Source organism: Triticum aestivum, chromosome 4D (genome assembly GCF_018294505.1).
Source record: "Triticum aestivum cultivar Chinese Spring chromosome 4D, IWGSC CS RefSeq v2.1, whole genome shotgun sequence".
Taxonomy (NCBI): domain Eukaryota; kingdom Viridiplantae; phylum Streptophyta; class Magnoliopsida; order Poales; family Poaceae; genus Triticum; species Triticum aestivum.
The window spans coordinates 468,369,174-468,382,515 of NC_057805.1; the positions used below are offsets into that span (position 1 = coordinate 468,369,174).

At 50.0% G+C, this 13,342-nt stretch overlaps 2 protein-coding genes across 2 annotated transcripts; one reads left to right on the forward strand and one right to left on the reverse strand.

Moving 5' to 3' along the window:
* Nucleotides 1-998: 998 nt before the first annotated feature.
* Nucleotides 999-6,626, forward strand: LOC123098688 (protein STRUBBELIG-RECEPTOR FAMILY 6; the record flags this gene model as incomplete). The annotated part of the gene is given in 16 exon segments (XM_044520742.1): nucleotides 999-1,035; nucleotides 2,036-2,168; nucleotides 2,256-2,327; nucleotides 2,415-2,489; nucleotides 2,577-2,648; nucleotides 2,737-2,808; nucleotides 3,136-3,207; nucleotides 3,295-3,360; nucleotides 3,436-3,501; nucleotides 3,575-3,861; nucleotides 3,949-4,235; nucleotides 4,659-4,930; nucleotides 5,342-5,477; nucleotides 5,697-5,827; nucleotides 5,928-6,084; nucleotides 6,187-6,626. Coding segments are annotated over 16 exon segments (2,076 nt in total), but the record flags the coding sequence as incomplete, so codon positions are not given.
* Nucleotides 6,627-6,674: 48 nt separating this feature from the next.
* On the reverse strand, nucleotides 6,675-11,388 carry LOC123098689 (ATPase 10, plasma membrane-type). The gene is made up of 17 exons (XM_044520743.1): nucleotides 11,266-11,388; nucleotides 11,059-11,178; nucleotides 10,877-10,975; nucleotides 10,610-10,747; nucleotides 10,382-10,516; nucleotides 10,107-10,286; nucleotides 9,801-10,007; nucleotides 9,586-9,705; nucleotides 9,358-9,477; nucleotides 9,158-9,280; nucleotides 8,926-9,030; nucleotides 8,119-8,799; nucleotides 7,943-8,024; nucleotides 7,691-7,851; nucleotides 7,251-7,607; nucleotides 7,022-7,179; nucleotides 6,675-6,916 (listed from the first exon to the last, which is right to left on the reverse strand). Exons 1-17 carry the CDS (start codon nucleotides 11,332-11,334, stop codon nucleotides 6,835-6,837), a joined length of 2,937 nt encoding a protein of 978 aa, XP_044376678.1. The 5' UTR covers nucleotides 11,335-11,388; the 3' UTR covers nucleotides 6,675-6,834.
* Nucleotides 11,389-13,342: the final 1,954 nt, after the last annotated feature.

Below are 13,342 nucleotides of genomic sequence, written 5' to 3' on the forward strand. Positions count from 1 at the left end.
CTAGCTAAGTTACTAGTACTACATCTCTCCTCATTAACTCATTGCCACATAAGCAAAATTGCTGAGTTGGACTCGATGTTACTACCGAAGTTACTCCCACTCTGGCTAGTCTGAAGTACTCCTCCCTTGGTCGTCGGAAAAAGCTGTGGCAACAACCTCGTTTGGATTAAACAAAGGAATATAATCGGCTCGTATAAGAGGGCAGCCCACGACGTTACGCGCAATACCGACCTGTGACCAGCCGATGATAATTCCGTTTAAACCATAAACCAACAACAAAAGTCGGTAATTTCAAAAAAAAAACAACAAAAGTCGGTTTTGGCGTGCAATGCAGGACACACGCGGCTTGCTTGACCCTCCGTTGTCACCGTGAGCTGCCACGTGGTGGTGATCGGGCCGGCACGCCGCGCCCGCGCCGTGCTGTCCAGCCCAGCCCAGCCCAGTCGGTGATTATTTACCAACAAATCTCATCTCTGGCGTTTTCATTCCGAAGACGTGTTTCCACTCTTGAAGAAGCTGTCCCGGATTCTCTGGCTGAGCGGGTCCCGCCCTCGCTGGATGCCCAAAATGCCCCCGGTGACCTCATGAGACCCGGGGAGCGAACGGGGTTCTCGTCCCGTCTCCGCCCGTCCATCCGCCCCACTCTCCTCTCACCTCACCTGGTCCGGTGCCAGCTGCTGCCGTGCTGCTTTCCGTTGTTGCTCGGTTCAAGAACACGGGCGCACGGAGGGTTGAAAAAGGGGGGAGCCACCCAGCAACGACGGCATAAACCAAATCAATCAGTCAGCCGGACTCGCCTGGAGATTGGAGGAGCCAAAAAGAGAGTGGGGAGAGCTTCTCTCGGTCAGCAACCAAAGCGCGTCCCCACCCCCTCTGCATTGAGGGAGGAGGGCATTTGGTGCGGGCGGGAGATGGGGACGAGGAGGAGGGGTGGCGGAATGCCGGGCGCGGCGTCGCTGCTGCTCCTGGCCTGCTGCTGCTCCGTCTGGCCCCGGGCGCAAATCTTGGTCGCCGCCACCACCGACGCCACTGACCGTGAGTTATCAAGAACCTACAACAAACCCCCCCTCTCTTGCCTGCTTTCTAGTCTTGTAGTACAGCTCTGGTAGATGGTTTTAGCAAGGGGGAAAGGCGAGGGGTCTCGTCCATTCTTCCCCCCTGTGTTATTCAAGTGCTTGCGCCGCCAGCCAGATGGGGTTGCTCGTGGGAGCCGCGAACGGCTAGATTCAGCCTTTTCTTTCGGAATGGCGAGATAGATGATTGGACTGCTTTCTTGTAGCCGAATCTTGGCTTCTCCCGCTCATGCTTTCCCCGCATGTTTCTGCTTATTGGCTTTTGATGCGCTGGATGGATTTTCGCAAGAGGCCTAGATTTGGAATTTGGATCCGCCCCCTGCAGTGCCAACAAGATGATGTGTGAATCCGGCAGTTTAGATTAGGCATGGTCCATTATATCAACCCCCCTCCCTCCTCCTTTGTTTCTGATAGTTTTGGTTGTGAAAGCAGGCGATTGGCTGATTTTAGTTTGCTACTTGTGTTTTTCCCTCCTACTCCAGCTATTATTAGGTGGTGTGCTAGCACATTTCTTTTATAACTTTGACGAGTAATTTGAGCTAGGGATTCTTTCTCTTACTCTTTGAATCTTGATATAGTTGTGTAGGTTATGAAGGAGTGATTCTGAGCACAAGAAAAACATTGGATGGATTTTGGTTTAGATTTTCCTTCTAAGAAGCTAAAGTCGTTTTCTTCCCACCTACCTTCTAGATGTGACACTACCTTCTCCATAAATTTTTTTTTTGCATTTAGCTGGATCATGGAAATTGCTGTTGTGTGGGTCCGATTGATTTGCTCTTCACCACTAGATTACCTTTCCAGTTTTTGTTTGTGTTCTATTTACCGCCTTTAGTCCTCATGATGTTTGAATATAATCCGTGCATAGATAGATATATATCCTGCTATTTCAGATTACAAATGAAACATTCTTGTTTAGTGACATCCCTGTCTATTGTAGTAACTCGTCGCTGTCTTACATGCAGTTACTGCTCTCAACACGCTCTTCACTAGCTTGAATTCTCCTGGGCAGCTCAAAGGCTGGCAAGTGAACGGCGGTGACCCTTGCGGGGAATCGTGGCAGGGCATCACTTGCTCAGGATCGTCGGTTACAGCAATGTGAGTCTAGTGAAGCAAAAATAGGTTGCTAAACCGTGTTCAGTTCTTGCTCCCTCTTAGCATATTTTCCTTTGTTTGATGATGCAGCAAACTGCCAAGCTTGGGGCTGTCCGGGAATTTGGGCTACAATATGAATACCATGAGTTCATTGGTCGAGATGTGAGCACCCACACTTAAAATCTTATGCTCAACCTTGTTTGCTGTGGGAGTTCAGTTGATAACCATCATCTTAAAAAAATCATGCAGTGATATGAGCCAAAACAGCCTTGGTGGTGGACAAGCGATACAGTACAATCTCCCCACAGCTAAGCTTGAGAGGCTGTAAGTTCCTCAGATGAAGTCACACACTTGATTTATTTTTTCTCAACTGTTGTTGTCTCTAGCTGTTAAAGGATTCTTGTTTTGCAGCAATCTCGCAGGAAACCAGTTTGGTGGAGAGTTGCCCTACTCGATTTTCTCGATGAATAATCTTAAGTATTTGTGGGTATCTTTGCAGCCAGATGTAATCGTTCGCCTTGGAGTTTGTATCATCTAGTAGGACTAACTGAAGTTTTTTTGGTGTATGCAGAAATCTTAACCATAACCAGTTACAAGGAAAAATGACCGACGTATTTTCCAACCTTGGTAGCTTGACAACAGTGTGAGTACATTTTTTATGTGAATTATCAGATGTGTCTTAACTTGTATTGTAAAATCTCTCTCTCTCTCTCTCTCTCTCTCTCTCTCTCTCTCCCTCCCTCCCTCCCTCGTGTTCATGTTCTACTCCCTCCGTTCCTAAATATAAGTCTTTCTAGTGATTCCACTAGGTGGACTACATACGGAGCAAAATGAATGAATCTACACTTAAAATGCATCTATATACATCCGTATGTGGTTCATAGTGAAATCTCTACAAAGACTTATATTTAGGAACGGAGGGAGTAGATGTTTCGATTCTCTTACTATTTTCATGTGCAATGTGATGCAGGGATCTCTCCTTTAATTCTCTTACTGGTGACCTACCAGAAGGTTTAAGTTCACTGTCAAGTGTTAAGACTCTGTAAGAAATGGAGTCACATTCTCTATCCACATATCCTATTAGAGTGCCATGCATCTAAGTATCTAACCCTGTCTTGGTACTTCTCAGATATTTGCAGAACAATCAGTTGACCGGTTCTATCAATGTCCTAGCTGATCTTCCCCTTTCTGATCTGTAAGTAACCAACATCAAATTTATCGATGATTTATTTACATATGCATCATCATCTCATATCTTGCTTACCTGTAGGAATGTTGCAAATAACCGCTTCACTGGTTGGATTCCTAGTCAGCTTAAGAAGATAAATAGTCTACAGTGAGTCTCTTGATTTTCTAATGTGCAATTGTTAGAGAGGTATATCCTAAACTAATATGGCGCTTATGAGTAGGACTGATGGTAATTCTTGGACTACGGGACCAGCTCCACCGCCACCGCCATTTACAGCTCCACCTTCAAACCGTCGGAAGAGCCCAGCTAAAAAAGACAATGGTTCATCATCTTCTGATGGAAAGTCTGGAATAAGTGGCGGAGCTGTAGCGGGCATTGTCATATCTTTGCTGGTCGTCGGAGCAATTATTGCATTTTTTGTGATAAAAAGGAAGCGCAAATCTAAAAGGGAAGAGCACTTTGAACAGCACCAGCCATTCACTTCATTCCCTTCAAACGAAGTTAAAGGTCAGTTAGCTTGACATTTATCATACTAGAGAGATGTTTTTTCTAGTTGGCTAATCTTGTGACTGATTGCTTCTACGCTTGCTGCAGACACGAAGCCTTTTGAAGAGTCAACCACAATAGATGTGGACTCTTTGGCTTCCCCTGCTTCAGTTGGTCTGAAGCCACCTGCCAAGATTGAACGCAACAAGTCATTCGATGATGATGATGACTTCTCAAGCAAACCCGTCGCAAGGAAAAGCAGTACAAAACCTATAAAGGCAGTTGTTTATTCAGTTGCAGATCTACAAATAGCAACAGATAGCTTCAGCATGGACAACCTTGTTGGAGAGGGTACTTTTGGACGTGTCTACAGGTCACAGTTCAACGATGGAAAGGTATTACATCTGATCGCTGGTTCCGTATATTTCTGAAAGCACATGAATGTTTTCTTTACTTGTATTCTTAAAGCCTTCGCAACAGGGGTTTCAAGTAGTCATGTGGTAACATGTCTGCAATAGGTCCTTGCCGTAACATTTCCTCTATGCATGATCTTCACATTAGTGAAAGGGTGGAAATTATACTGATCTATGACAGGATTTATGTGTTCCAAGCATAACATATTAACATCAGTCTTGTTATGGAGAAGAACGAAGGAGCATAGAAGCATCCCTCATAATTTGGATGTTCTTTTGGCGCTTAATGATACCTTCTCCTGATATTGTATTTTTGCCCTTCTTTAAATGTATTTAGATAGTGAAAAACAGAAGATTGAGCCATTTAAATATATGTCGCTTACTGTTCTTGTTTACTTTGTTCAGGTTTTGGCCGTGAAGAAACTAGATTGTACTGTAATACCATTCCAATCATCTGAAGACTTTGTTGAACTGGTCTCAAACATTTCGATTCTGCACCATCCGAATCTCAATGAGCTTGTGGGCTATTGCATGGAACATGGACAACACTTGCTTGTGTATGATTTCCACAGGAACGGATCACTTCATGATCTACTTCATCTTTCAGACGAATACAGCAAGCCACTTAGCTGGAACTCCCGCATTAAGATCGCACTAGGCTCTGCCCGTGCACTGGAGTAAGTGGCAGTGAACTATATATGTTGATCTGGTTGGTATGATGTCGTGTCTTGTGTGTCCAGATCTAACTGGACAAGCTGAGTGACTATTGCTAGCGTTCAAAATACTAATTTATCATCTTTTGGTCAATGATAGTCAATTTAAGTAATTAACATGCTTGTCCTGTCCATATCATGTGCTGCCGGAAGCATTTTTCGCAAATTATATCTGGACTTTTGGATGCATGTCTTTTCTACATGTTTTCTTAGTGCAACATTTTAGTAAGACATTGTCACGTAGTATTGACTGAATGGTTCAAGAATATTCTCCAACAATGATTTGTTCATTACATAATCTATTGTAACATATATGTTTGTTCCGAAATATCATTTGTAGATGCCTTACCATCCCACTGTAAATATAATTTGCAGGTATCTTCATGAAGTATGTTCTCCATCCGTCGTTCACAAGAATTTCAAGTCATCCAACATTCTGCTCGACTCAGAATACAACCCACACGTTTCAGATGCTGGACTTGCAAGCTTTATTCCTGATGCTGAGTTCCAGGTCTGTTCAGTGTACTCCAAGACCCATTTTAGAGGATTGCTTGCATAGTTGCATGCTTTTAGAACTCAGTAAACAAATAGCTCTTGGCTTGCTAAGCTATTTTCTATGTATTATAGATTATTATGATATGCATGAACTATATACAATTCTAGCTTAGCATTTTACACATTCTGGTGCATAATGATTGCCTAATGTCCACCACCAAATAAACCTCTGCAGACAGCAGAACAGAGTGCCGGGTGCACTGCCCCAGAGGTGGACATGACTGGCCAGTACACAATGAAGAGCGATGTCTACAGCTTTGGGGTCGTCATGCTAGAGCTTTTGACGGGACGCAAACCATTCGAAAGGTACCTTCTTATTAGCCATGACCAGTTTTCGGCTAGGGCATGTTTACAAATTTAGCAATTTATGATCCGAGATGTGATCGCGTGACTGTTTGCGTTACAGCTCCAAGCCTAGGTCAGAGCAGTCACTCGTGCGGTGGGCGTCTCCCCAGCTCCATGACATCGATGCGTTGGACAGGATGGTGGATCCTGCGCTCAAGGGCCTGTACCCTGCCAAGTCTCTGTCCCGATTCGCTGACGTGCTCGCCTTGTGTGTCCAGGTAGAGGACTTCACTCAACCATCTAAAGCAAATTTGGCATACAAAACCAAACATACATGGAGTAAATAAATAACATCGGAGCCTTGGAACTATTTTTTTCAGGCTGAGCCAGAATTCAGGCCACCGATGTCGGAGGTGGTGCAGGCGTTGGTCCGTCTCGTGCAGAGGGCCAACATGACGAAGAAGATGCTCGACGGCGATGCTTCCCGCCGAGGCGATGACCAGGACCAGGATTTCATATGATGGAAGCACAACCAGCCCTTCTAATATATCCCCTGATATCGCAGCATCCTGAGATTGTATTTGTTTATTTCTTCTAGCGCCTAGCCTGGCCGAGAGAAGAGTGGAGGAACATAGCAGAATTGGTTTCCGGTTCTGTCAGTACATATCACACAGGTTTCGCCTGATTTATTATACCCAAGTGTTAGTGTTGTTTGGCTGTGTCATGTCCACAAGTCAGCATCTTGGTGTCATCCTGTTAGGACTTATGTACAGATGCTCCAAATAAACATATCCATGGGATCAGGTTTGGTGATTTTCAAGAGAGGAATCACTGTCATCAGATCATTGGATATTAGCCATACTATTACTGAACCTGTTCACACCAAATCTCTGCAGCAAGCTAATGATGCACCCTCCCTTATTTATTTAGTAATGACACACTACTAGGAATATGTATGTATGTATTCAGGCCAAAAACACATTAGTCGGAGTAGTAACAAAGGTTCCACAGTCAACTTGTGCAGATCATCAAACGGAGTGAGCCGACCGGGCGCGCTTGAGCTTCATCACAGACTCGAGGTGCGCCCTTGGCGAGTGCGTTTCTCCCAGCCTGCTAAGGAAGCAAAAGGCCATACATTTCTTCAGTAACCTTTGCTACGAGTCTTCAGTAGCATTGCACTATCCACGGGAGCAAAACCTTGTGATCTTGTTGTACCTGGCGATCTCGGCGCGCCGCCTCGCTTGCTCTGCGACGGCGGAGCGTGGCGTCCTGCTGCTGAGGAGATGGTCAGAGAGCGCCCGCCGCGCCGACAGCGCCGCCCCCCGCCGCTCCTCCTCGCCGTAGTAGTCTCTCCTCCTCCTTGCAAACGCAGCCTGAAGAGAGTGAATCAACAGGTGCAGACATGCATGAACGGAGCCTGTGACAGGCGCGCCGAAGAACGTACCTTCCGGTCGAGGAGCAGACTCCAGGCCTCGCCGCTGAGGGCGTAGCGGACGGCGACCTTGACGGGGTCGAGCGGGAGGTAGGAGACCAGGCTGTAGAGCCATATGACGCCCGCCCACCGCCACCCGACGCCGCTGATCGACGCGAAGCCGACGGCCGCGTACACCGCCACCAGGGTCGCCACCAGCTGCGCGACGGCGAAGGCGCAGACGAGCAGGGTCCCCGGCCGGTCGAGGAAGGAGAGGCCCCGGCTGCGGGTCACGAATATCAGGGCCTGGCTGGTGATGCTCACCTGCAGGTACACCGCCGACGACACCTCCTCCGCGTCGCCCTTCAGCGACCGCACCCCGAAGTGAGACTGCAGCAGTTTCAGAACCATCTCAGTGGTTAAAAGAGATGTTCATCGGTTCAGCCTTGGATGTTTGGGTTTCTGGTGGTAACCTCGAAGAACGTGGTTCTGGTGAGCGCCCAGTAGAAGAGCACCGTGACCAGCGCGAGGTAGGTGCCGATGACGACCCCGGTCGCGAATATCTCGTTGAGCTTCCAGCTGTCCGGGCTCCCCGACGGCTTCACCCGGTCCTTGGATATCGCCATGATCGTCCCTGATGAAAGCATTTTAATCAGGCTGTATGTTTCAGTATATGGTCTGAAACTTGGCATGGTAAAGTTCAGAGATGCTGCTACATTAATTACCATCGTTGAGTATGGCTATGATGAGCACCATGAATGGCGGGAAGTCGTACTCCCATATCGACGCCAGAAGAACAAACCCAACCTGCAACCATACGAGTCAGATACGAAGGAAGATCACTGGAACTGCTACTACCGGATTAATAATCATGCTAATTGATTTGCTGCTGCGTTCTTACCACTATTCGTATGGTGATGCACACGGCATAGATCTGCATCGGCAAGGTAGAAATCATCACAAGCAAATCCCAGTAACCGAACTGAACATTTGTGGTGCTGGCAATGGCGTGGCATGGAGGGCCCAGACGCACCGTGTAGTTCCTCATGCGCTGGAAGATGGCGCGGCTGGTGAGGACGGCGCAGACGATGACGCCGAGGCCGGGCTCCGTCAGCACGATGTCGGCGGCGGCCCGGGCGGCGTCCGTCGCGTCCGACACCGCGATGCCGATATCCGCCTTCTTCAGCGCCGGCGCGTCGTTCACGCCGTCGCCCGTCATCCCGCACACGTGGCCGCTCGCCTGCAGGAGCCGCACGATCTCGTGCTTGTGCTCCGGGAACACGCCCGCGAACCCGTCCGCGCTCTCCACCAGCTCCTCCACCGCCGCCGCCGCCCCCTCGTCGCCGCCGCGGCGGCCGAACAGCGCCGCCGACGGGTGCATGTTGGTCCCCGTCCCGAGCCGCCGGCCGGTCTCCTTGGCGATCGCCAGGTGGTCGCCGGTGATCATCTTCACGCACACGCCCAGGTCCAGGGCCCTGCGGATGGTGTCGGCGCTGTCGTGCCGCGGCGGGTCGAACAGCGGCAGCACGCCGCAGAAGACCCACGGCCCGCCATCGCCGTGCCTCGATCTCTCCGGGACCTCCTGATCTCAGGCATCAAGGCGATCCGGCGTAGTACTTCAGAATTCAGAATGCAACAGTGTACATTCGCCAGCAGAAACTGAAACTGGCCTTCAGAATTCAGAATGTATGTCACTAGGAAGGAATACCTGGTAAGCAACTGCTAGTGAACGGAGGCCCCTCTCCGCGAAGCTGTCGACGACCCGCTGCGCCTTCTCGGCGATGTCATCCTTGTTGAAGCACAGGTTGAGGATCTGTAAGATGACCAACATCAGATCAGATGTTCAACACTGTAAATTGTAAGTCCCATGTTGAAAGATGGCAGTCAGCATCACTGATGAGATACAGTGATGAACTTCTTCAGTAAGGCAGAGGGAGAACCTGCTCAGGAGCACCTTTGCTGACCCGGAACCAGTTGCCGCCAGAATCAATGTATGTTATGGCCGTCCTCTTGTCTACCGGATTGAACGGGAGAAAGTGAACTTCGGTAATGTTTGCGCGTGCCTGAGGAAAGAGCAGGTAAAAAATTTGTGACCCTTTATTAGTGTGCAGGCTCAAAGCAAGTGAAGAGATTCAGAAACCTCTTTGGGATCAGAAAGCATATTTATGATGGCCATATCGATTGCATCTTGATTATCCACTCTTGATGCTCTTGCAGCCAACAGAATGATCATGTCCCTGTCCATTCCTCCGCTGAAAACCTGTACCACAAGGATGGATCAGCGTGCATGCCAAGTCTTACACTGCTGATAAATATATCTCAGAATTTTCAGGATGAATATACTCTTTCTTTTAAGGTAAGAAAGTACCTCGACTAGGTTTTTGTCGACGGTAAGATGGTTGAGAGTGAGAGTCCCAGTTTTGTCGCAGCAGAGAACATCCATTCCGGCCATTTCCTCGATGGCTGTCATTCTTTTGGTGATGGCACCCTGCAAAGTTCAGAATAAATTCAGTGATATTATAGTATTAGGAGTACACATTTGTTTGTTAACTGAAGAAAGGTGATGGCAATATCCAGACACACCTGTTGAGATAGGCGATGAGAACCTATTGCGAGCGTGACCGACAAAACCGTCGGCATCGCGATCGGTATCCCTCCGATCAGAAGAACAAGCACATTGTTGATCCCCTCCCGGTACGACCGGTGCTGGACCGCGAACATGATGATAACCTCAACGATCACCCCCACCGCAATCGAGCAGATACAGAAGTTGCCTATGCAGGTAAGTACCTGAAATTTCCAATAGAAAAATTCAGCTCACGCCACAGACATTTCTCTGCAACTAATGCTTAGCACATGTGATCACATTATGTAGTAATGATGGTTCACCTTCTGGAAATGGCCAACAACCTCTGTGGAGTCCACCAAATGAGCCGCCTTCCCGAAGAACGAGCGGATCCCGGTCGCGATGACGACAGCTTCGATCTCACCATGCTTGCAAGTTGAACCAGTGAACACTAGGTCGCCGGTCCTTTTGGTGACAGGAAGTGATTCTCCAGTGAGAGCTGACTACAAGATGGTAAGAAACAGAAGGAGACCAAATCATTTTGACAGAACAATCTGATATCTTTGGCGTGAATGGCATATGCAGTAAGTGTGATTGCCTGATCAATTTTGAGAGGATCTCCCTCGAGTAGCCGCGCATCTGCAGGGACAATGTCACCAAGCCTAATGCTGATGATGTCCCCGGGTACCAATACAGAGGCATCCATCTCTTGCCATTGCCCATCTCTAAGAACCTGCAGGCACAGCCATGCATAAACAGTCACGTCAAGATCAGATTAAACCAAGGCAACCATCAACTTTCATGTTACATTGTTACTCGTACCAACCTTTGTTCTAGGCGCCAAGCGGGCCATGAGCGAAGCCGCGGCATTCCCGGCATTGTTCTCCTCGATGAAGCTGATCGTCGAGTTGATGATCAGAAGGCAGACGATTCCCACAAAGTCCTCCCAGTCAGGACCCTGACTCTGGAGAGAGAAAAGGTGAACGCCTTATTAATCTACCACTTCTCTTTTGTTGCTGAAAAACAGATTACTTTTTCCAGAGATTTTCTTGACTGAAATTGGTGACAGGACATAGCATAGTACTTCACTTACACCCCCATTTGCCAAGACCAATGCCATCACAGCTGCTGCCTCCATCACCCAGGACAGAGGGTTCCACATGAAGCTGATGAACTTGAGAACCTTGTTCTCCTGTCAGAAATAAAAATGAGGAATTCACAAGAGGTACATCTTCCAGAAAAACAGCAAGTAACTAGCAGGGAAGATGAATTTACGCGCTTCTCTTCCAGTCGGTTAGCGCCGAACAGCTGCAACCGCTCCGCGGCATCCGCTGAGGAGAGACCACATCGAGACGTGCTCAGCTGCTCAAAAACTTCTTCGAGGGGCAGGTTCCCCTGCAGACACGCCATTGGCATGAACCACATTTCCACAGAATGAAGTTAATGTGCAGTATATATCCTAACTGAATGTACCTGACTTACCAGATCAATGTCTTGGGTGCTGAGACTCTCACGTCCAAGCAGAGGTTTTCCCAGCCCGTCGTCATCCATGCTTCAGCTCCGAAGCCGGCGGCGCCGAGATCTGCAGTTGGTGATCGGCGGAGCAGAAGTAGATCAGTCGTGAGCAGATCTGCACATTCGTCTTGATAAGAAGTTTGGGACTCGCCGGTGAAGAATCTGATGGAATGGAGCTGGCGTTGGGAAGCTTACCGTGTGTGGCTCTTGTCGATGAGGAGTAAAGCGGGAGAGAGGGGGTGAGCTGCTGCCCTTTTTCCCGCCATTTGGGAGCATGGCTCGGCCAGCCACAACCACCGTTCAAACTTGCACTGCAGTCAGCCGACGGTCGCGTCAAACCAACCGGTCGAGTAGACAAAACACGGCGATGTCATCTGTAAGTGTTGTTTTGGTCATTAAAATATGTTGTTGTGCACGGATAAATGCAGGGTGATAGAGGTGTCATCTGAAAGAATCATGCAAAACGACGCACGGGTGGTTCCGTCAAGTGGCATACCTCTGCGGCTTATAAAAGAGCAAACATTATCTTCTCTAAACGCACCCTATAAAACATGCGCAAACCTATTACCACCGCATGGTTAGGCTCACTAAACTAAGTCTAACAACTAGTCTTAATCTAATCCGTTTTGTGTGTGCGCTTTGTAGTTTACATTGACGGATTCCCCCCTCCCCCCTCTCGAGGCGCTCCCGCGGGCGCCCCTGGGAGGGAACCCTAGTGCCGCCGCCCCCGTCCCTCTGCCCCTTCCTCCCTCCCTCGCCGTCGCCGGTGGCGTCGCCGGCCAAAGGCCGCGTAGCGGCTCTCTCCCTCGCGCGGGTGGCGGACGTCGCGGGGCGGCCTCCCCTGCTCGGTGGCGTCGGGCGCCGGCTTGCCTTTGCTCCGGCTTCCTTCCTCCGCCTCGCCCCCTGGTGACCTGTCGGCGTCGCCTCCTCTCCTCCTCCCCCCTCCGGCTGGTGGGGCTCTGGAGGCCCGGGGGCGTGCTGGCGGCGGATCTGGCGCCCCCTGCCCAGATCCGGCGGGTGATGGCGGTTGGCGGCTGCAGGGGCGACCGGCGGCCCCTCTAAGGTGGTGGTGCTGCAACCGGGGTTCTTCCTCTCCGGTGGGGTGGCTGGGCACCGGCTGGACTTGGCCAGGGCGTGGAGATGCGGGGGGTGTGTGCGCGCGGCCGGTCTCTTGCTGGATCCGGCCGGATCTGGCGTTGGGGGCCGGCCGGCGGCGCGTGGAACCGTTGGTGCGTGCCGGGCGGCTCCGGCGCTTGGAGCTCGCCGGGCGACGCGGGTAGGGTAGCAGCCGGGCATGGCTGTTGCTTCGGACGTGGGCCGCGGCGTGGGGAGGTCCGACGTGCTCTCCCGGTGTCGTGGCGGCCTCACGGTGGTTGACGGATCTGCCCGCGGCGGCGGCCGGCTTCTCCAGCGTCGGCTCGTCTGTGTTCGGGCCGTCTCGGCCTTCGCCCCATCTGTTGGGGAACGTAGTAATTTCAAAAAAATTCCTACGCATACACAGGATCATGGTGACGCATAGCAACGAGAGGGGAGAGTGTGTCCACGTACCCTCGTAGACCGAAAGCGGAAGCGTTAGCACAACGCGGTTGATGTAGTCGTACGTCTTCATGATCCGACCGATCCAAGTACCGAACGTACGACACCTCCGAGTTCAGCACACGTTCAGCTCGATGACATCCCGCGAACTCCGATCCAGCAGAGCTTCATGGGAGAGTTCCGTCAGCACGACGGCGTGACGACGGTGATGATGTTGCTACCGACGCAGGGCTTCGCCTAAGCACCGTTACGATATGATCGAGGTGGAATATGGTGGAGGGGGGCACCGCACACGACTAAGAGATCAAGAGATCAATTGTAACCTTTCCGAATTCCCGGCGAATATACTCCCCGGCGAATTCCCGTAACTCTCCGGTACTCTGAAAAATACCCGAATCACTTGGAACCTTTCCGATGTCCGAATATAGTCGTCCAATATATCGATCTTTATGTCTCGACCATTTCGAGACACCTCGTCATGTCCCCGATCTCATCCGGGACTCCGAAC

Excerpts from the sequence above, each read along its gene's own strand:
- LOC123098689 (XM_044520743.1), bottom strand. The coding sequence starts at position 11,334 with ATGGATGACGACGGGCTGGGAAAACCTCTGCTTGGACGTGAGAGTCTC. Across the intron at positions 10,008-10,106 it reads TTGTTGGCCATTTCCAGAAG|GTACTTACCTGCATAGGCAA; the intron begins GTGAACCATCAT and ends TGGAAATTTCAG. Across the intron at positions 9,031-9,157 it reads GCAAAGGTGCTCCTGAGCAG|ATCCTCAACCTGTGCTTCAA; the intron begins GTTCTCCCTCTG and ends GTCATCTTACAG.